This window comes from Lissotriton vulgaris, chromosome 5 (genome assembly GCF_964263255.1).
Source record: "Lissotriton vulgaris chromosome 5, aLisVul1.2, whole genome shotgun sequence".
Classification (NCBI taxonomy): Eukaryota; Metazoa; Chordata; class Amphibia; order Caudata; family Salamandridae; genus Lissotriton; species Lissotriton vulgaris.
In genome coordinates this window covers 544,699,934-544,721,530 of record NC_141693.1, presented here as the reverse complement: position 1 = coordinate 544,721,530, position 21,597 = coordinate 544,699,934, and the positions used below count along the sequence as shown (strand labels likewise).

General features: G+C 45.1%; 1 protein-coding gene across 1 annotated transcript in view; it reads right to left on the bottom strand.

Annotated features, from left to right (window-relative positions):
- Positions 1-21,597, bottom strand: part of SDHB (succinate dehydrogenase complex iron sulfur subunit B) — a 126,819-nt gene that overhangs the window by 75,857 nt on the left and 29,365 nt on the right. The window contains exons 2-4 of the mRNA XM_086921990.1: positions 5,043-5,188; positions 3,301-3,386; positions 2,559-2,695 (exon numbers count right to left, since the gene is read on the bottom strand). Of these exons, the coding sequence (XP_086778116.1) occupies positions 2,559-2,695; positions 3,301-3,386; positions 5,043-5,188 (369 nt within the window). The remainder of the gene's footprint in view (positions 1-2,558; positions 2,696-3,300; positions 3,387-5,042; positions 5,189-21,597) is intronic.

Here is a 21,597-nt window from a genome sequence, read left to right as displayed (position 1 = left end):
AGTATGCTTCATGAACAGTGCATACGACTAAACATAATCCAAGCTTTGAATGATGGCAACAGATTCAAAGGTGGATTTTATGTGGCCCTGCTTAGGAACTTTTTGACACAGTCTGAAGGGTTGATAGCCTGGGGATGAGTTTCTTGGGAGACCAGATTAGGTGTTGTTTTAAGAGGCAAGACAATTTGGTGGTTGCTTTGCAGAAGCCGGAGGATTATTCGCAGTATCAGAAGCTGAAAATTCACAAGCTTAGTCACTGAGTTGATTTGGCGAGCACAACTGAGATTGCTATTGAAGTGTACTCTACTTCGGGGAGGTCCAAGAAAGGGCATTGGGGGCTGGGGCTGGGGGGAAAGGTCAGTCAAACAGGACTGAATCAGGCTCAGAACCATCAATTACTAGAAACTACGTTTTGCTCCTTTCATTCAAAGGAAATGCTATCATCCAGTGGAAAACATATTCCAGAATAAGGTAACCTTGGTTGCATTCCAAGTACAGGTATTCAAGAAGAGGATCTGTAGGTCATCAGCGTACACTTGGAAGATCACCTAAAGGTGTTTGTAGATGTTAAACTGTACACAAGATGCAGCACTTGGGGATGCCTTGGAAGACCTGATCATTACTTTTTGGCTGTGGCTGGTTAGTAAAGATAGGATCCAATGCACAGCTGCTTTTGGAATGCCCAGCTCAGGGTTCACCGAGCCTTGGCAATAGTATTCTACAGTTAACCGTATCACTGTCAGCAGAAAGGTCAAGTTTACATGCTGATCTTTTGTCATCATCCACTGAGAGACGTAACACTCCCCTATGGAAGGCTAAGGCCGTTTTGAAACACCAAACCGGATGGAATCTAGTCAGATGGTTATGGGGATGGTGCTTTAGTTAAACAAACTCCCACTTGCAAAGATTTTCTTGTGATTAGGGAGGTGGAAGATATCTTGGCAATTCCACAGTATCTTCAGATCAGAAGACAATTTTCAGAAAGTGGTGAGAAGGGCATGTTCGGAGGGCTAGCAACATCTCTTGGGAAGAGAGGTTTGAAGGATGCAGCTGAGGCGAGTATCGGGAGGTGGGTGCATTTTATCCTGTTGCCATGCTTAGATCCTCAGAAGTTTCAAAGGCTTTGAAAAAGGTCAAAAGAGATTGTAATGGAAGGATCACAATGGGAGGGAAGAGAGATACTTATTTGGTAATGATGAAGAATGGAGTTGTGGATTTTAGCAATTTTAGACTTAAAAAACGTAATGGGTCCTACAGTGTTATAACTGAGCTCTGAAGGGGTTGCTTTCTTTTCAGTACATCTGCATGGATAATTCATGACACATACTGATTATTTACTTTGTCAACCGGATTACTGCTTAATACGTTTGACAAAATAACTTATGTTGACATTCATGATGGCTCTGTGTTAGCTGCTCCTATTTTGCCTGGAAGCAAATGTCATTCTCTTCAGTCCTCGACAGTTGCCTTTGCTGTTCCAAGTATGTTGGTACCATGTAAATAAAGGACACAGTATAAAGCTAACAAGAGTTAGCAACAGTCTTCCCATTCCCACCAGACACGCGGAAAGGGAAAGAGGAAAGCGGAAAGGGAAAGAGGAAAGCGGATAGGGAAAGAGAAAGAGAACTGGGAGTTGCTGAGAATGTAGCACCAACACCCCTTCTGCTGGAGGAAAGGACAAGCTAAATGCTCCAATAAAATACCAGAACCACACCTTTTCAATACACACTTCCCTGTTCCTAAACAGAGGGCTTCTGATATTGCACCTCATTATCGTGGTGTTTATTCTGAAGATATGGCAAGTCCTGGACAAAAGACAATGAGTATGCTGGGAGTATTTGGGAAGACTAGTGGGTAATAAAAGGTCCTCTAATCTGGGTAGCACAGTATGCTCTGAAACCTCTCCCCAAGGGTCGTGTGAGACATCCTATTCTTTTTACTGCATGGCTCATAACTTTCCTGCAATTCCACCTTTATACTTTTGAACTGACCCAGTAAAGAAATATGCTATGCAAAAATATGTATGGACGGAATGCTTAATAAATAATACATTCACCCCCAGTCAAGAGATCTAGGTTAAATCCATTGTTCTTTTACTAACCATGCCACCCCAGTTTAGACCCAGCCGTATGCAAATCAGTCTTGACCCTATGCCTCATGGGAACAGTCCAGACGTAGGTCCCAAGCTCCGCATGCCACTAGAGTCAAGCTTTCCTGGCTGATGAGGGCTGAAAGCCCGAAAACGGTCCTAGGATGCTTGTTTCCAGTCCAGGGAGGACCTCGCCTGGCAGTTCAGGCTGCACTGTTCCCATTGGGCGCAGGATCAAGACTGATTTGCATATGGCTGGGTCCAAACTGGAATGGCGAGCAAAATAACAATGGATTTAGGCCCAGATCTCTGTTCTGAAATTAATGTATGACAGTGTTCGGCATTCTGTCCATCAATTGTTCTTATTGCACCAGTAAAGAAATAGACCACACCTCCCAATGTACCAGATTTGATACTCGAACAGAGAGAAAACAAAGAAAGGAGTTTGCTGGGCAGCAGCTTTACTTACAGGCACAAGGTCTTTAACGACATACATGTGTGGCAGTGGGTAGATCTTGGCCACCTTCGAGAGGTTAGTGTCAATTTTCACTGTGCAGGCCAGCGTATTGCCCCCACTAATGTTCATAGCACAAGAGCCACAGATTCCTAGAAGAGAGAAAGTAAACAAGAAAATAACACTGAATCTAAACAACATACAACAGGAAAGTCTATTACACAGAGCTGGTTGCCAGTCCTTACAGTGGTTGAGGCCCGTTCCGCCAGGGAAAGCTCAAGGCTAGCAACCCCTATACACCTATATGCTTCCTTGAAAACGCACCCCAGCCTCCATTTAAAGCTTTTGGAAAGCCAAGAGCCCACACACTAGCCACCACACACATAGCTCTAGTCTCGACCAAAACACAGAATTCCAAGGCAGACAAAGATTCAGGCATATGCCCACAACCCCTACCCCCCTCCTTTCCTCCATGCCAGCCACTCCCACACACAAAGGGCAAGATAAAACCACCCCATTGTAGAGTCAGTGGGTAACGTCAGTCACGACTACATTTTGACTAAAAACAAAACCCTTGTGGTTATAAGAGGCAAAACAAACAAAAAAAAGACCCTTATAACTCTATAGAGGCTCGTCTATAACCACACCAAGGAAGCAGCTTTGTACATGGCCGGTATTCCTGGACCCACTTAAGAGGTACAGTTCATGTAAGATCCTTCACAGAGTTTGACAGATAATAGAACATGAAGTATGTTACCTTCTCTGCAGGATCTGCGGAAAGTAAGGGTAGGATCCATCTCATTTTTTATTTTGATCAGAGCATCAAGCACCATCGGGCCACATCTACAAAGAGAAACAGACCATCATGAATACATTGTTCACCGAAGAAAGATTTGCTGCCAGGACCTGCATGTATCAAACAGACCACAGATTTGAATTCCAACAGTCCTCGAAGTCTTTCCTTCTATGGACAACATAAGTACCCCAGAATTAGTCAATATTAGCACCTGCTATTGGTTGTGCTACAATGCAGCAAATTCTAAGCTTGAACGCACTGTACAAAAACAAGTTACTATCAGATACCTCAGATGATTTCAAATATTCTGCTACAGAGAAGTAGCAGTGAAGAATTCCTAAAATGTCACCTGTGATGTAGAGGAGCAATTGTGTTTATTTAGCTCTCATTTACAGTACACCAGTGCTTCAACACTTAGGATTCGCAGGTCCAGGACACTGCGGAATACTGGGATAGCAGAGGATCTGTCGGTCATGCTGGAGGTGTAGTTGCAGCTGCATTGAATTAGATATGCTTGAGGAGTAGTGGTGCTTTTTGCGGTGCACTGCCAACTCTTGGTGTGAAACCTGGTACTGGAAAAGTATGGATTGTTGCAGGCCAGCAAAGAGGTGCTCTGCCAGAATTGTGTGGGTCCGATTATTGAAATAGCTAGCAACAAAAGCTCTCCCCCACCTCCTGGTGGAATCTACAATTAAATCTACAGCATGGTGCATCATGCACAAAGCCTACTCCAAAACTTTGCACACCAGTAAGTACCAGTCAGGAACATAGGTTTGTCTTCCTCAGAGCTAATCAAGGAGCGCGAATTCAAACACCAGCAGATCCACATGAGTTCAGGGCCTGCAATTGAACATTTCAGTTAGCCTTCAACACTAAGCTAATAGCAAGATCACACTCTGCTGTGCTCCATAAAACTAGAATGACCTACATTGAGAAGTGATTTAAGGTGTACAAAATAAGGTCCTTCCAGTAAATCCAGCTGGACTGTCCCACCACCCCCTTCGCCCCCACGACCCGCAGTTGCATTCCCCTGTTTGCAGCTCCAAAGTAACACATCTAACCATTTACAAGATTCTACATAAATCAATAATGAGAGCGGAAAGTCAGGATGTAAGTGCTTGAGCAGAGCTGTGTGTAGCATATTGTGCTGGGAAAGTAGGTGATGTTGCGTGTCAGGTTAGAGGTCCATTGGCAGAACTGTGTGAGGGCTCCAGCCCTGGAAAAGTGGTGGAATGCTGCAGTTCAGGGGATCCAGTAATGCAGCATTTGTTCCAAGATTCGGTTTTCATTATGTACCCCCTGCTATTACTACACTGGGGGTACTTTGTATAATTTGCGTTTTACAGGAAAACCTCTCAGTAGAGGAAATAAAGGAGTATTGCAGGTCAAAATAAACTTGCAGGTAATAAGAAAGCAGCTACAGATAAACCCTTCTTTTATTTATAATATAAAAACAATAGCACTAGCTATTTAACCGCAGTTTTAACCAAATTAACCATATAGAAAAATACTCGGACCAGTTGCCAAACAGGAGTATTATATTTCAAAGCACAAAAAGCAAAAAACAAATGCCCATGATTTAGAAGTGGATCTACAGCTCGTAATGTAGCACCAAAGGTTAATGAACAAATGGAGCGGACAGGTTTCTGACAAGAGGACTCTGTTCCACTCTACTTCAATCCCACCTTCTGCCTTTCACTCACGTGTTGAGGTCAACCTCAAAGGTTTGCATACGAGGTTTATCGCCTTGCTTGTCCGGGTCCCATCTGTAGATTGCAAACTTCTTAATGCGCTGACTTTTCAGAGTGTCTGGGGCAGGGGCGGCAGCAGTTTGTGCTCCACGGCAAGCCTATGAGAATACAAAACAATGCTAAGAGGACTTTTCTTCAGGGTCTGCGACAGTCAACAGTTATTGACAAGTACCTTTACTGTGCAGTAATCTACCACGTGTGCCCCAGTCAGGATAGGGTGGGATACGTCTCAAGCCATGCATAATATTTTTATCCTATAACCTGCCCATACTAAAGGCTGCTTTAGCATTATTTCGGGAACTTACCTCTTCCCGAAATAATGCTAGGTTCTCGATCCGCCTCTACCCTACCTGTGGGCTGAGGTGGATAATTACTCTGTCTTCACAGCGCGGAGACAAACTGTTTTTAGTGTAACCATGGCGCTTTATAAATTTTATTATTATTATTACTAAGCGCTACACAAAATGCAAATAGATACATTATCCGCCCACTGATGAACACCAATGCCCCCTATCCAAGGGACATAGCACATATTGTAAAACAAGGAAATCAGACCAGGCCTACAGCAAGATAGGATGACGAGCAAGGAGCATTCTAAAGTCCAACCTCCAAAATACATCTCATGACCCAATGATTTCCTGGTATAACACAGAGGAAAGTTAAACATTGTCATTAATAAACACTAACTGTTCTACTCCCTCACCTACTTATAAAATAAAGATATAGAAAACAATTTTGCAAGCACAGGTAGGCAAGTAAGTAGTCCGACCCCTACCTCTCCAGCAATGCCAACCTTATCTCATTCATTATTAATATTTTAGTAATACAAACATCAATGTAAAGTATACATTTCAAAACATTAGCCACAGTATCAAAAGAGGAAAGTACATCGCTTCTACAGTCCATGTACTTAAATCCACAAGCAACAAGCATTTACAATGCAATGGTCTCGGCATTGTTAAAGTTAGAGCTATTGGCATTGCTCATGACATTTTTATTTAAGTTTTTGTTTTTAAAACATAAATAAATGGCATTGTCATTTACAATGCCAATAGCTTAATCGCTCACAAGCCACACACACAAAGCCACCCACACACACACATACAGAGCCACCCACACATAGTCATTCACATAGAGCCACCTACACACACACAGAGCCACCCTCACACAGACAGAGTTACCCACACACAGACAGAGTCACCCACACATGGAGCCACCTACAAATAAAGTTACCCACACAGAGCCACACACACAGAGCCCAACACACACACACACACAGAGCCCAACACACACACACACACACAGAGCCCAACACACACACACACAGAGCCCAACACACACACACAGAGCCCAACACCCAGACACAGAGCTCAACACCCAGACACAGAGCTCAACACCCAGACACAGAGCCCAACACACACACACACACAGAGCCCAACACACACACACACACACAGAGCCCAACACACACACACACAGAGCCCAACACACACACACAGAGCCCAACACCCAGACACAGAGCTCAACACCCAGACACAGAGCTCAACACCCAGACACAGAGCCCAACACACACACACACACAGGGAACAGAGGGCAGAAAACCACACACCCAGGGAACAGAGGGCAGAAAAACAATCACAACGAGGGAACAGAGGTTATACAATTACTACACACTAGGGGATGCAGTGTGATTTACAACTGTAAATAACATTTAAGAAAACAGATCTTATTCAGCATATTTATTATTAACAGGGGTATGTGTGTCCACAGAAGGGAAGTGGGGTTGTTTAGCAACAGCTCCCAGTGAAAGATTGGGGGTCGATTTAATTTGAGCTTTGTTACCATTTGATGTGGCTGCTTTTTGGTTTGGGCATAAGACTGTCTCATTTGTGCATTCCTGTGTTTGTCATACTGTATAGTACTTTTCTTAAAATTGAACTAGTTTCGGTTTCAAATAACACTTTTAGACTGCGTATTAGTATGCTTCTATGTGTGAAGCTCTGGGGGGTGGGGTGTCACAAGTGCTCCTGCCTAACGACTCGTGTTGGGGTTGCCATGCCCATCCACAGTATGGCCACTGACCTGCCGATTTGTACTGCTTGTCAGCTTCTTTGCCTCAGTCCTGAGATAGCGGACATTGTTAGAAGCAGTGACTGGAGATGAAAAGACTCAAAAATTAGAAGTGGATTCACACATGCAGGGAGTAGTAAAGCAGCATCTGCCAGGAAAGGTTCATGATCACAAATAAACAAGGAAGTAATGACCAATATAATAGCAAAAGCTAGAGCTCAACAGGGGAGGAGTGTGGAAATTCAACTCTGCTTTTCTGCGGAAGTTTCTGTCAGGGGGAAAATAGCCTTACTGAAATACAAAAACTTGCGTCCCCTGGCAATCAGAATACCAGAGCATAATAGCCCACTTCCGGCTAACAAAGATAATGAGGGCACAATGCTTGATAAAACACAGGAAGAGATACAGGGACTCAGTCGCTGCACCAGAGCCAGCACTGGAGAAGGATAGAGAAGTGTAACAGATGCAGAATTTGATACTGAATCACAGTCCAAAGAAGCAGTCTGCAGCAACTCCATTTCATGTACGATTTTACACACATTGTACCAGATCCAATGCCAGCTTTAATATTAAAACAAATGGCCGCACCATTCACTTAGTAAGTATCACAGGTCTGTTTGTAAGACACAGAGAGTTTCTATTAAAAAAAATACTGGTGATATATATAAAACCTCTGGCCAAGCTGCAATGCTCGCCTCCGAGTTAGGCACCGGAAGGCCTCTGTGCACACCGCGGCTGCTGCAGTTGTGCTTGGCCTGTGCCTCGGCGAGGGCAGTGCTGCATCAGGAGAAAGGGGGAATCACTTGAAGGTCCGGTAGAGCAGCTGTTTATTAGTGCTTTGCCTTGGTTTACATTAGGGGTTCCCGGTAATGTCCAGCGTGGGTATTGCCTTTCTAAAAACCAAACTGGAGGAGGGGCAATATCCCGCTCTTCACAGAGATTAAAACCCATGAAGTGTGACGTCTAAATAAGGAGTAACCTTTGAACCAGTGAAAGAGTAAAAAAAAACGTTCACACAACAGACAAGGTTACGAAACTACAATAAGGGAGTAATAAAAAGACAAATAGATTCACGTTTAATCACTGCACGGACAAGGCAAAAGTAAATATTAAACACTACTACGTTTCAATGACACACAAGCCCAAACAATTACATGTCCACAAGCTAGCAAAGGCAGTGGGAAACAGAGTCAGTTTCACGGTATTCTTGAAAAAAAAAACGGGAACTCTCTGGGTTGCGGGCAATACCAACGCAGGGAAAGGCAAAATAATGAATGGTCAAAAATGGGCTTACCGTGAAAGTCGTGAACGCCGAACATTGGGAGGACTTCTTCCTCACTGCAGTCTTGGAGAGAAATGATACCCAAGATGCCATTTAAAACCATGAGAAACGCGCGGAAGCATTGTCTTCCGCCCGCCGTCGCTTCCCTCTCCACGGGCAGCGAGCTCGCCCTGTGCCGCTGCCAGCACTCTAGAATGCGCCCCTCAGAACGCCTGTAACGAGCAGCGTGCTCCTGCCCACGCCGCAGCATGCCACCAGCGCTTCTCAGGCCGAGTGGGCGCTAGGTGTCTGCCGAAGCACGCCAATCCCACAATGGTTCCGACAACAAAAGTCCAGGGTCGGATCAGGAAGGCATACCAATGCCGAGGGAGGGCGGGTCTGGCTGAGACTGCAGAGGAAGCGGCTGAGGAGAGGGCGGCGGGGAAGACAGAAGACGCAGAGCTCCATAACTCTTCAGTACACAAATGTACAAAAACCAAGCCACGTGTCCCCGCAGAATTCAAATTTTCAACCGTGCGCAAGAGCAGAAAAACGCAGCATGATTACAGCCAGCCCAGATGTTTGGTAGCTTTCACTAAAATAATTGTTCAGTGCGGGCAACACGTCAGCTCTGATACAAGCACTCGCGGTGCACTGTAAGCCCCTCCTTTTTGGATTGAGGCGCATGTTTTTCGAGGAGAGAAAGAAACGAAAAAAACCACACCCCTGAATCCGAAAAGGACGGGGCTTACAGTGAAAACACAACGTCAGAGAAACCTCTTCTCTAATGGCTGGCCGCCGTTTAGGAGGCCAGCCAATGGAGAAGAGGGGCGGGTTCAAGCCCCACTACTAGAGACGTAAGATCTTGCGAGCGAGACTGCGCAAGCGCAGCCTATGCTAGCCGAGACCTAAAAGGCAATATTGAAGACTGCATGGAGGGGAAGAACAGACATTTCACATATGTTGGCAAGTCACCGGGCTTGCCTGAACAGCAAGCTTTAACTGTTTTCAGTGGCGCAACGTAAGTGCACAAGCAAATAGGGCCTAGGCCCAGAAAGCCCTCCTGTTTTTCAGGATATTTTTCATAGGCATGTTGAAGTCCTGCCCTTTCTCTGTATGTTATATATATATGCCCCAGTCTTCAGCCTACAAGAATTAGTCTGTCTTCAGACCACCTGCACGGGTTATGGTTCTGCTGTAGGGATGAAGTCATTCTGATTTAGGAACTGTCAAAGACTTTAAGCTCACACTGTTACAGAGGTACCCAAGTTGATCAAGTTTAGTGGGTATTGGTATCACCAGTAATCACAGTGAATGTCGATATCTGCGTGTGCATCACCACAGCAAAATCTTGACCGCTACTGGTAGATCCTAAGAGGCATAGGCCCCAAAAGTTCAAGACTTCATTGGGTCATGCCCATGGCAGCGTCTGTTCCCATTTAAATATTAACAGACCAGTTGGGACCTTATTGATCTATGTACTCCAGTTAACTCCACAGTATCCCCAAAATGGGAAGTCTGAGAACAGACAACTTGTCAAAGGGACATCATGCAGTAAGATCACCTAAAGAGTGTATTTAATGGAATAGTTTTTGTTTTGGGTGTTGGTCTTTGGAATCTATATTTTTGGAGTGGCCCCATTTATTGTGGGAATTCAATATTTTTAGTAGTGACATCTTTTAATTAAAATGTTGCCACTACAGTGACGCCCAAATGGCAGACATGGGCCCAGAGCCCCTTATTTGCCTTTTAGATTCTTTCGTGAGAGTTTAGTCTGTTAGCAATCAGCGATTCAAGTGTCTCCAGAGATTCCATAGCAGACCCGAAACAAGTCCCATAGGACAATGCGGCCATATGACCAAATGTTTTTACAAATGTAGAACCACCCACTAACTATATATCTATATAGTAATCTACAGAGAGATATATAGATTTTCAATTATATTCCAGCTCCAACAGGTGCTAGCATCTTCTTGTTCAGGTTGTTCTAGTTCTTACTTTTAAATGGGTCTGTCAACTGCAAAATAAAGTCCCTTACTTTTCATAAAGTAAAGCAATGGCTGGACGTTGAGGGGTTTGAGTGTTATTTACTGTGTCATATTGAATCTGAGCTTCAACTCTGTCCACCTCCTGGAGTAAAAACCTAGACTGCTGCGTCTCACTACCATGTGAAAGTCAAGTGCACAAAGGGTGTAACCTGGCTGTAGGATCAGATTGTGCACATGTTATGGAGTATTGAGACCTCTGAGGTAATCTATATCTATATATATCTGGTAAAGGCATGCCACCAAAACACAGCTTACACTTCATAAATTACAGCAATCATTAGATCAAAACACATTTCATTCCCCAACTACAGAATCAGGTATACAGGAAAGCATCAGTCAACTTGTTGGCAAAACAATGCCACACAAGTAGCACATCAACACAAGCAGCAGAGCAATGAACGCCTAACAATCATTCAGCCAGGCACAACTCAAAATCATGCAACTCACATTTAATTAGAAGTGGTCATGTCTTCAAAACAAATCAGGACACCTCACTGAACAGATTCATCAAACAATGTTTGTCTCACAAGACATTAAGAAGTCTGCAGCAAGGCACACCAAGGCTACAGAGAGCACATCCCTATACAAAAGGTCAAGGTGCATCATACGAATGCTGAAAACGATTAATCATAATTAATGTGTTTAATCAGAGGTTACCATGAAGCTCTGTAATGGATATGGCTCTTTTGCACATCAGTGTTCTACAAATATTTAAGGGATTAGAAAAATACAGCTGGAATGATGGAGTCGGGGCTCAAATATACAGAAGACACTTTTTATGAATCATATAATATGCATGTAGTGTTCTGCACTAATTTTAACTACCTCAAACTTTATAGCATCAACAGGTGATGTGGATTTTTACTCAAAATCGAAATGCAGCAGGAGGCCAAACAACTTCCACCTCCATGCCTAACACGTATTTCTCTAGGATCTATCGTTCTTTTTTTGCTTGTAGATTTTTGTATTGCCTAGTTTCAGGTAACATGAATACCCTGTGTCTGAGCTCTTTCCACAGTTAATGGGTTCCAAGGAATTTGTGTGTAGAAGCGGCCTTGATTTCCACCTAATATACGATTCAGCCTATGTGGCCCTAGAATGGACACATTTCTTCTTGGCATCCACATTTTTCAATTCAATACACTTATATTTATTTCGAAAAACCTTTGAGAAAAATAAATCATGGCAAGTTACGGGTCGTCATTTCAGCAGTTAATACAATAGTAGGTGGACTTACAAATACGATTCACGTTGCAAGATGAAAGATGAAAGATGACGGATGGTACACATTGTGTAGCCCATCTATGAGGAGTTGTGATTAAGGCACTGTAGAAGATGCGCAAGCAATCTGTACAGGGGTAGAGGTGACGCCCGTGGCGTCATCCCGGGCATTCTTAGTGTCAGTGATGTGGGGAGTCCGTTATTGGGTTGTCAGGAGTGGTCAATTGATGGAGGTAGGAGATAAAAGGAACCCACATTTCTGGGGGCATGCGGGCCGCCGGCATCAGACCCCAATATTCACCCAGAAGTGTCTGGTAGTGGGCTGCATCGTCCAACCAGCGCTTAACCGTAGGTGGCGGTTTACGCCCCCAGTGGATGGCCACCCTACGCTTAGCAAGCACTAGAAGCATCGCAATTAGTTTGCGGTTGGCATCTGACCTGTTTGACGTAGCCTAGGAGGCATATCCGGGGGTCAGGGTTAATGCGTTCAAGTGTGATGTCGCTGACAGTAGTCCACGCCTCGTGCCAGAACGATGAAACTCTGGGGCAGAACCAGGCAGGTGGGCAAAATCCGTGCCAGGAGCCGCGCAGGGCACGCATCTATTGTTGTCAATTAGGCCCATCTTGTGTAATGATGCAGGGGTGCGGTAGAGTGTCTGCAGATATTTAAAATGAATGAGCCTCAGGCGATAGTTGGAGGCGGGGCACTTGATCTGGTTGCAGCAGTAAAGCCAGTGCTCAAGGGGGGTATCTTTCTATGTCTGCACTACACGCATTATGGGCACGTTCAGTGTTAGTCGGGGAGGTTTGCCAGTGTAAGAGCGTGTAGTCTAGTGACCAGCTTCCACGGAGAGCTGGAGGAATGGACAAACTCGAGGGTGGCGTTGGACTGGGGAGTGTGTGGGAACGCAGGGTTATCTTCTCTGCATGTCGCTCTAATCTGATAATAAAACAACTTGTCTAGTGGAGCAGTATTTTCATGAAGGATAAAGAACTTGTTGTGGGGGTAAATGTCTGCTATGGTGTTGATACCTAGGTGAGCTGCACAGGGGGCCATGCCTGCTGTCTGCAATGTGGAGAATGAAGGGTTGCTAGCAAGTTTCATGGATGGTGCATATAGCGTGCCAGCGCTGGTGTATTTACGCAGCCCATCCCAGGCCAAGTGCAGGCATTCAACCGTTTTGATCTCGCCACAAGGGGGTTTGGGTGGGAGATATAGTGTGGTCAGTAGTGGCAGCAAGGTCCGTCTCAACCGCCACGTGGGGCTGGAAAGGCGTGGGATGGTACCAAAAGTGGAGAAAGCCGGCTTGAGCACAGAGCACGTAGAGTTTAAAATCTGGGGCTCCCATATCGCCTGGACCAGGGCTAGTGTTAGAATAACATAAGCAATTCTGGGTTGGCGACCGGTCAAGTTCAGAGTGATAATGTTGGAGCGAAGTTTGTGGAAAAATTGCAACATGAGAGGGATGGGGGTATGTAAAAAGAGGTATAAGAATTTTGGGAGCACCACCATTTTAGCAATGGCAATGCGCCCAACTAATGACCAGGGGAGTTTTTGCCACACGTGGATCTTGGTTTCCAGGCAGTCCATTGTCTGTCCAAAATTGGACTTCCAAAGTTCATCCACGTCCCTACTCAGCCAGATGAAGATATCTAGGGGGCCTGATGCCCAAACAAAAGGGAAATCAGGGCTGAAGGGCTTTGTAGAATACTTGAGAGGAAAAAGGACAGACTTCCTTCAATTGACCAGGACTCCGGAAAGGCAACCAAAACGCACCACCTCCCTAGTCATGGGTGCAATAGTCTCCTGGGGTTCTCGGACGTACATTGTGACATCAGCGTACATTGTAGTTACAAGAGTGCGAGCCAAGAAGTTGATGTCCGGGTGGGTGTGGTGTTGGCGCAGTCGCTCCGCCAGGGGTTCCATGGCGAAAAGCATAGGGGAGGGGGGAACAACCCTGCCTGGTACCTCTCGAGATGGCGATTGGGTCAGTGACCTGCCCATTTATCCTAATGCAAGCCGTGGGAAGCGTGTACAGTAATTGTATCTTACGTACAACATTTAGGCTGAAACACAGGGAGAAGGTAAAAGAGGAAGGCCTTAGTAACGTCCAATAGGGCAGCTACGGACGGTAGTGTGGGATTGATCTGGTGGAGGACTGAGAAGATAGTACGTAGGTTATTGGAGGTGAAGCCGGATTGGTCAGGGCGAGCTATTAATGACATGTGAGGGAGGAGGCGGTTGGCCAGCAATTTGGCGTACATTTTATTGTCAGTGTTGATTAGGGACAATGGACGATACGAATCGCAGCACTCGGGAGGCTTATCCGGTTTCAAGAGAAGGGTGAACAAAGCCTCATGGAGAGACAGAGGGAAACTGCCCTGTGCGAGAGAGTCGTCGTACTTTGCGGGTTAATGCGGGACTACAAGGGGCGCGTATTGTTTATAAAATGCATGGGTGATCCGGTCTGACCCAAGAGCCTTGTCGGTCTCAGGATGCTTATTTCCAGTGCAGGGAAGAGATGGCTTGGCAGCGCGGGCTGGACTGTTCCCATGAGGCACAGGGTCAGACTGATTTGCATATGGCCATGTCTGAACTGGGGTGGTGGAGTGAGCTAAAGAATGATGATGGATTAAACCCAGATCAGTTGCCTGGGGGGTGAGTGTTTCATTTGCTCAAACGCTCCGTCCATCATTCCCTTTGGTATCGTGCTGTCAAAGGTAAGCTTGCTCTGCTTAGCGCCTGCCTTGCCCATATTGATCTTCCCATAGGGGGATCCGGGAGAGTGGGTGAAAATGGCACCCAATACCTCTGGGCCGGTGTCGCTATTTGATCGCTCAAGCAAGGCGGAGCACAAGCGCCGATAAGCCATCAAATGAACGCTGGTGCTGGGGACTGCCCACCCTCTCCACAGTGTCTTGTGGGTGTCGCTGGCTGCAGTGTCTACTCTCTGTTCATGGTGCGCAACGTTAATTGTAGTTCAACTCATAGCACAGTGCGCGCAGTGCTGCAAATGCCCAGAAAACAGTGGTAGGCTTGTTCCCAATGCGGCCTATGTCAGTTTCTCACTCTGGCAGGCCCCACCTGTATCAGCCCAAGGTCGTCCAAAGCAGCAAGTACTGCACCAGTGCGTGGGCCGCAACCAGTGGTTCAGTTGTGCTACAAGCTCACGTATATCCAGCCAGGCCGCCACACGAGGAAGCCCGTCGAAGGCAGGTCTTCACCGCAGGCCCACGCCTATTCACACGCAGTTCATGTCAGGCTGGCCCCACCGGGGCTGAAGACCCATCTGATATTGGGAGAGGGCCTGCGCAGCACCAAGCAAGTGGCTGTATGGCACCTTCCTCCCACTTTGCGTCTTCTCGCTGCACCTACAATGTCACAGAGTCTTGCGCACTGGGCGCGCCAGCCTTTCAAGCGCTCTCCTCGGTGTAGCTCTCGCAGCGGGTGCACTTGGGATGGGGAAGCCAGTGGGTCACAGTGCTCCCGTCGCAGGGCCCGCACAGACACACCAGCAACCGAGAGGAGAGATTCTCTCCCCCCCCATCCCCCACCGGGCCGTGTCCACCAGCTCACACGGTACAGCACCTGTGCCACTACTCCGCCCTCAGTCCCCCGCCGCCACAAGTCACACCACTTACTTGGGCCGCTCTGTGGCGGTCCCGCACCTCGCATGTGCCCCAGCCTCCGATTGCTTCCTAACAACCCGGCGTCGATTAATTCAGCTGGATCGCTTCCCAGCAGCATGATCGTCAGCTCCGCAGCGCCTTCCACTTGCACTGCAAGGGCAGCCCATCCCACTCCTCTCAGCTAATTCCCGGTGGCCGCCATGTTGGGTCGATGTCTCCGCAGCTCTCAGAGAAAATCCTACTGTAGCGCGATGTTCGGGGAAATGCTGCCGTCGCCGCCATCCCCTCACAGGCAAGGGGGGGGGGATCCAGAGAGCCCCCAGTCCGCAGGATGCTTACAGTTTATTAGCTTGGCCAGCGGAGCCCACTCAAGGTGCCGCCATCTTGCAGCCGGCTAAGCCACGCCATCCCCAATTCAATAAACTTTATGTGGCTCAATAGAGCTACAAGAGTACACAGTGCAAATATAAACAATATATGTTAAAACAAATAGTGAGCATATAAAAACATTGGCGATTATCGCTAGGCACCCTAAGGCACAAGGGCAACTTCCTGCTCAGGGCAAATAAAAACATAATTCAGCAAAAACCTCTACAATGTCCTAATAGAAAATGAGATAAAAAGAGTTGTCATGCCGTCTAAGGTATTACAAGCTACCAAAAGTTATTTAAAAGCCCTAAAACATTTGAACATATGATAAAATAAATGCGCTAAAAGCATACTGTAGGAAAGAGGATTTCTGTTGCAGTAACTCACCACTTTCTGCCAGATTTCTGATCACTTTGGCAAGGGCACATTCAGCCAATCAGGTTCCCACGGCCTGTGTTCTTTCTAAAAACGGTTCCTTTGTTTCCACAATTGGCACACCTTCGGCTCATATGCAAGTTCCTTGAAAAAAGTTCCAGTGGTACCAAGGGCCTTGTGACAAGAGAGGGTATCTAAGAGCTGCAGCATGTATTGTGCCACACTCCGGGACCCCTCACCAAACACATACACACTACCATTGCAGACTGTGTGTTTTGGTGCAGACAGAACTTAAGAGTTGACAAGGCACAACTCCCTGTGTAAACCCATTCTAAAGGGAGAACGCACAGCCATTTTTTCAATTTTAAACTTTATTCCAACAAACGCTCGAAGTCTAAAAATGTTGGTGTGCAAACCTCAGTGCGTACTCTGCCTGTGTATGCGAAAACAATTCAAATTCAACTGTGACCCACTTAGTTCAACAATCCGAGGTACACAGCCTATAAAGGAAGGGCCCGTAGGCCGGTTTTATACCAGATGTGATCCAAATAAACCTTGTTTAAACAATTCTTTTAACAATCTTGTCCCATTTTTTACCAGTTCAAACAAGTTGAACAGGACGCCATTCACATTTCAACGATTTTATTAGCAATGTGCAGTTTCCAACTGTGACAATTCATAAAAGATAATTCCTTGATATTTCAATTTTGGCGAAGGGGTACATATTTCATTCTTTTTTATAAAAACTCAATGCATTTCGAGAATTACTGTCTTCTTCAGGGGTACCTATAACAAATATTTAATGAAAAACCATTATAGTTGTCACTCTAACTGAGTTTCCCCCTCTTATTACTAGCTCTCCGTTCATAAAATATTACCAAAACACCCAAACAAAATATTAATCATTTGAGTGAATCACTACAGTTAAATAAGCACCCACTTCTGCCGACCAAAATGTGAATAAAACCCGAAACAACCACGTTGCTTGAAAAACCTTGTGTTTGAAATAAACTCAGTAGTGCATAGTTCTCCAGCAGTCCTGTTTACCCAGGTCCCTTCCAGTCATACATTTGATATGGCATCCCTGAGCAAATCCGAATCAGGCCACCGCATGCATATGCTATGTAGGTTGTGCTGCTCACACCATCTACACGCTACTTTCATGCACTCATAATGTGCAAGAAACATTTCTTAAAGTATTTCTATACGCACTTGCCTACATTTTTGGTAGGAGTGCATTTGGTTCCTTTTAGTGGGGTTAACTAGCGCTCTAATATTCCACGTGAGGATTACGCAGGTATCTCATGAGACCAAAGGCCATACCTGATAATACAGTCTCACATGTCTAGAATCAAAGGATCCCAGTAGAACATCAGCCTCCATGGCAAGACCAGGATTGTCCGCCATGAGTCCAGAAACCGCCATGGCAAGCCCACAGCCCCCCACACACATCAGGCATATTCCCTGCGTTGGCAAGTACAGAGGAAGTAGAAGCCATTACATTTACCAAAAGTAGCTCCCCATCCAGTGGCCAGGTTTAGAACTAAGCTGTCTTCAGTTTGCTACTGAAATCGCATGACCAACCGAGCTGTGATCTAAGCCAAAGTCAGCATGTTCAATCATCAACAAATGTATTGAATTGGCTAGCTGATAGCCAGGCAGGACAGGTCTAGTGCCTTCTGACTAGGATTCATTAATGGGCCATATAGGCTCTAAGCACAACGTACCTCAGGAACTGGTTACAGTAAGTCATTCGCCACTCTAGGCGGCATCTCCGAAAGGTCGGCATCGATATCTCTTGTATTACCATCTGATACAGAAGCTTTCCCACTGCCCTCATCATCGTCTAATTCAGGTCTTGATGACCCAGATTATTTTCTTAAGGCAGCTGCAGTTGCAACAGCCTTTTTGTGTTCAGTGGCTGTCTAAATGGGGGTAGGGCCAGTCCTGGCTCTACATGTTGGTCTTCTCCATTTCCATGCCAGCCTGGTTCTGGGCCTTCGGACTGCTGTACTGGGTCTCTTGCTTCTACCGAGGCCCATACTAACTTCAGTTCTGTGAAGAAAAGTGACTGCTTGGCAGGGGAACAACAGCATGTGCTGTATCCCCACTTTCCAGTTTGCCTTTCACTGTACTGAAAGGAACTTTGTTGCTGAACTGCAGTAATGTAGTCTGGAAAAAAACAAAACACTATGATGCTTCCGATTGAGCTGGCACATTGACACATTAGTATGGGTCCCTCATTGGTATGGATCCCATGGAGTTGACCTTCGTAGGAGTACATCACTGTCCCGATAGTGTATTCGTTTTTCAATCAGTGTTTTTCGGCGGTTAACCTAGTTTAGGCCTGGTCTGGTATCTATGCCTTTTCTCCACTGAAAGTCAGGGTTCAGAGTTTCTCTGATCTAATGTTTCAGGAAAAGCCTTTGTATCCCTACCTATGGTCTCCTCCGGAAATCCCACGAGCTTTAGCTTGCTCCAGCCTTCCACATCCTCTGCCCTGTATTCTGGAAAGGAGACCTTTCTAACACCAGGTTCTCCTAGAGTTCAGAGACTTCTGAAGTGTGTCCAGCCCTGCAGTTCTCATTGCTGGTCACTCGTTCCGCTATATTCCTTTGACCTGCCCTTATCATGGTACGGTCTTGGGCTTCCAAGTCTATTTTGGACTAGAGTACCATTCTGGATTCGACTATGGCCTTCAAAATGGAATCCAGTGAGACATGGTTTTCAACTTCTGATGTACCTACTACTTCCATGTTTCAGCCACCTTGTAGAGGTCTCATCTGAGAATAATGTCAAGGGTGGGTGTGTGCCACCGCTACCCACTTTTGGTTTACCCATCTTCCTGCAATTTAGTGACTGGGCAAAATGTTCCACAAGATCAATCCCCAGGCAATGTTCCCGAAAGGTAGGACAGTTTCAAGACTCTTTTTTTTTTAAGATTACTGCTTTATGCAAAGGTGCATAGACAGCTTTATATGAACTCGCCTCACCAACTCGAGACTTACCACACTTTTACCAGCGGCACAGTGCTATCATAGAAGTATCGCACTTGGTATCACTGTAAGTCTTCTGAAGCCAAACACAGTTTTGTATCTTTAATTACCCCCCTGCCCGTGTCCTGTTTCCAAGTTTAATACAGGCGGCACACAAAGACAGCTAAGTGTGCACTAATATCAAAGCAAGGTATCCAAGGCGCCAAGAGTCCACAGTAGTGCTGCCAAGGGAGTTTTATACCTGGGGTCTCAAATTGAGCTCCTGATTATCGGCACTTGCCCCTATCAAGACCCAAGGACTCCACATAGGACCAACATAGCGGGCTACCTTATTCTGCCTATCTACTTTAGTTTTGTTTGTTGGCCTCAACTTGGTCAAATGCACCCTGCTGCGCCATCTATCCATTTTCTACGACAGGCATAGTGAGGCACTCACACAGTGCCCCAGGTAAATGGTGCCAAGTCAACAAGAGCTGGGTCACTGCAGTTCCTTCGTTCTCCAGGTGGCATGGGAATACGATATGATGTTGCAACTGCAGTTTGAAGAGAGTATTCTTTACTAAAATGTTATGAATGTTACATGAATAACGAATGCTCATCTGTAAACTATGCTGGAGAGCTGAACTGCGGAGGAAATTTCCTTTGCTGGATGAGGGTATAACTATTTGTGTTTAGAAGTTTGTGTCAGGCATTTTGCTGAAGCTCCAGGAGCCCTCATGGCTTTCAAATGACTAAAACTGCTTTCAAAGAACGATCCTAAAAATTAAATGTATTTATGTTTCAGGAGTTCACAAGTCTACACTTCTCCTGCCACACTATGTTCGTAAAAGGTATTTGAGCCTCACCCAATACCTCATATATAGGTCCTTCTACATCCAATATCTTTCTAACCATATACTTCAAAAGCGGACCGAAGAAGTAAATGCATATTGGAAAGCTTTCTGTTCTAGTCAGTAGCATGAAGCACTATACAATTTATTACATCAAGAGCTTCCATAATGCCACTGCCAAATATACAGTTTCCAACACCAGGCCTTGAAAAATCTTAAAAATGTTACTAGGGCTGCAAGTCCCGTGACTTAAATAATCTACTCGACATATTTGTAAAGCTCTTAACCCATGAACTTGTTTCAAATTATGGGATCTTGAGCAAATTATTTAATTAAATGAGCTGTCATTTTCTTCAATATCACCTATGAGAGCACCTTCAAATGTGCGAGTTCAGTGGGTCTGCTGTACAAAAAAGCTTGCTTGATTTAATAGATTCAACTTTCCATATATAATACAAATCTAGCCACACATAGGATACACATGACCCCTGACTTGCCTCTTAGTTCAATAACAGCATTTTTATCAGGGTGGGGACAGGAATGTTTCTCAAATGATGTTTAAAAACTATCACTTTTAATAAATACATAACTAAAACATGAAGTTGTAGCACAGTGTCATTTGTAATCGGCAGATCTTACATTGAAATGGCCACAAACTTTCCCACTGACATGCAGCTTTTCTGATAAAACTATATAGTGTACAAACAATGTTTGGAAATCTATTTTCTGCAAATTTGTCAATTGCACATCACCAAGTAAAGTGTTATGATTTGTTTTGCACCTATTAAACAATTTGTTTGCATCACTCTTCTAAATTACAAAAAAGGGCTTTTGTAATTCCGGATATATTATGAAATATTTGTAATATTAATTTACAAGCTATGGCTTCTTTATTGCTCTTCACTTTCTGAATGATCAGAAAACCTGAGTTTACTTGCCAGATGGGACTAGTATGTGCTCAAAATAGCTTGACCTGATAAAATTCTACTCGCAATTGCGAGTGGCGAGTAAATTTTGAGAGGCCTGAACACTATTGTGTAGTACAAAATACATATATTTTGTCACACTTACTCAGTGGTTACTCATTACTAAGTTTTACAACCAACCACACACTCAAATAATGGGATAATATGTATGCAGAACGTAAAACCCACGGTCAGAGGATCTCAAGGCTCACCTCTGGCAAAGTTTTGCTCACTCTGCAGCCAACACTATCAGGCTTACCTCTACACGTAGATGTGTTGTCTAAGCAACTAGTTCAGCCTATTAGAGCCAAGACTTATCGGCTCTGCCAACCTCCGGAAGTCTTACAATTACAGACAAGTGACATCCACGACACTTCTCCGAATAGCTATGCACATTATAAACCTCCATCATTCATTCAATGCATGTTTATTTTTGCAATTAGGTTGTGATCATGCTCTAACAAATTATTATTTGACCTGCAGTGTATCAACACAAATTATACAAGGTTTCATTTACAGCAAACCAAATACAAAACAAATGCCCCTATATTTATTAATGAAGCGTGTGTGTGGGGGGGGGGGGTTTCCGGGAAAGAGTCCCAACTAGTAGGACTTAAACACATCTCTTAATCTTGGGATTTCTAGTCAAACGTGAGGTTTTTAGTCTGTCCCCATCCCCTTCACTTTCATAGAAGCACACAAGTGTCACAGGTGATCCCATATGTGGCTGTATATAGTAGAA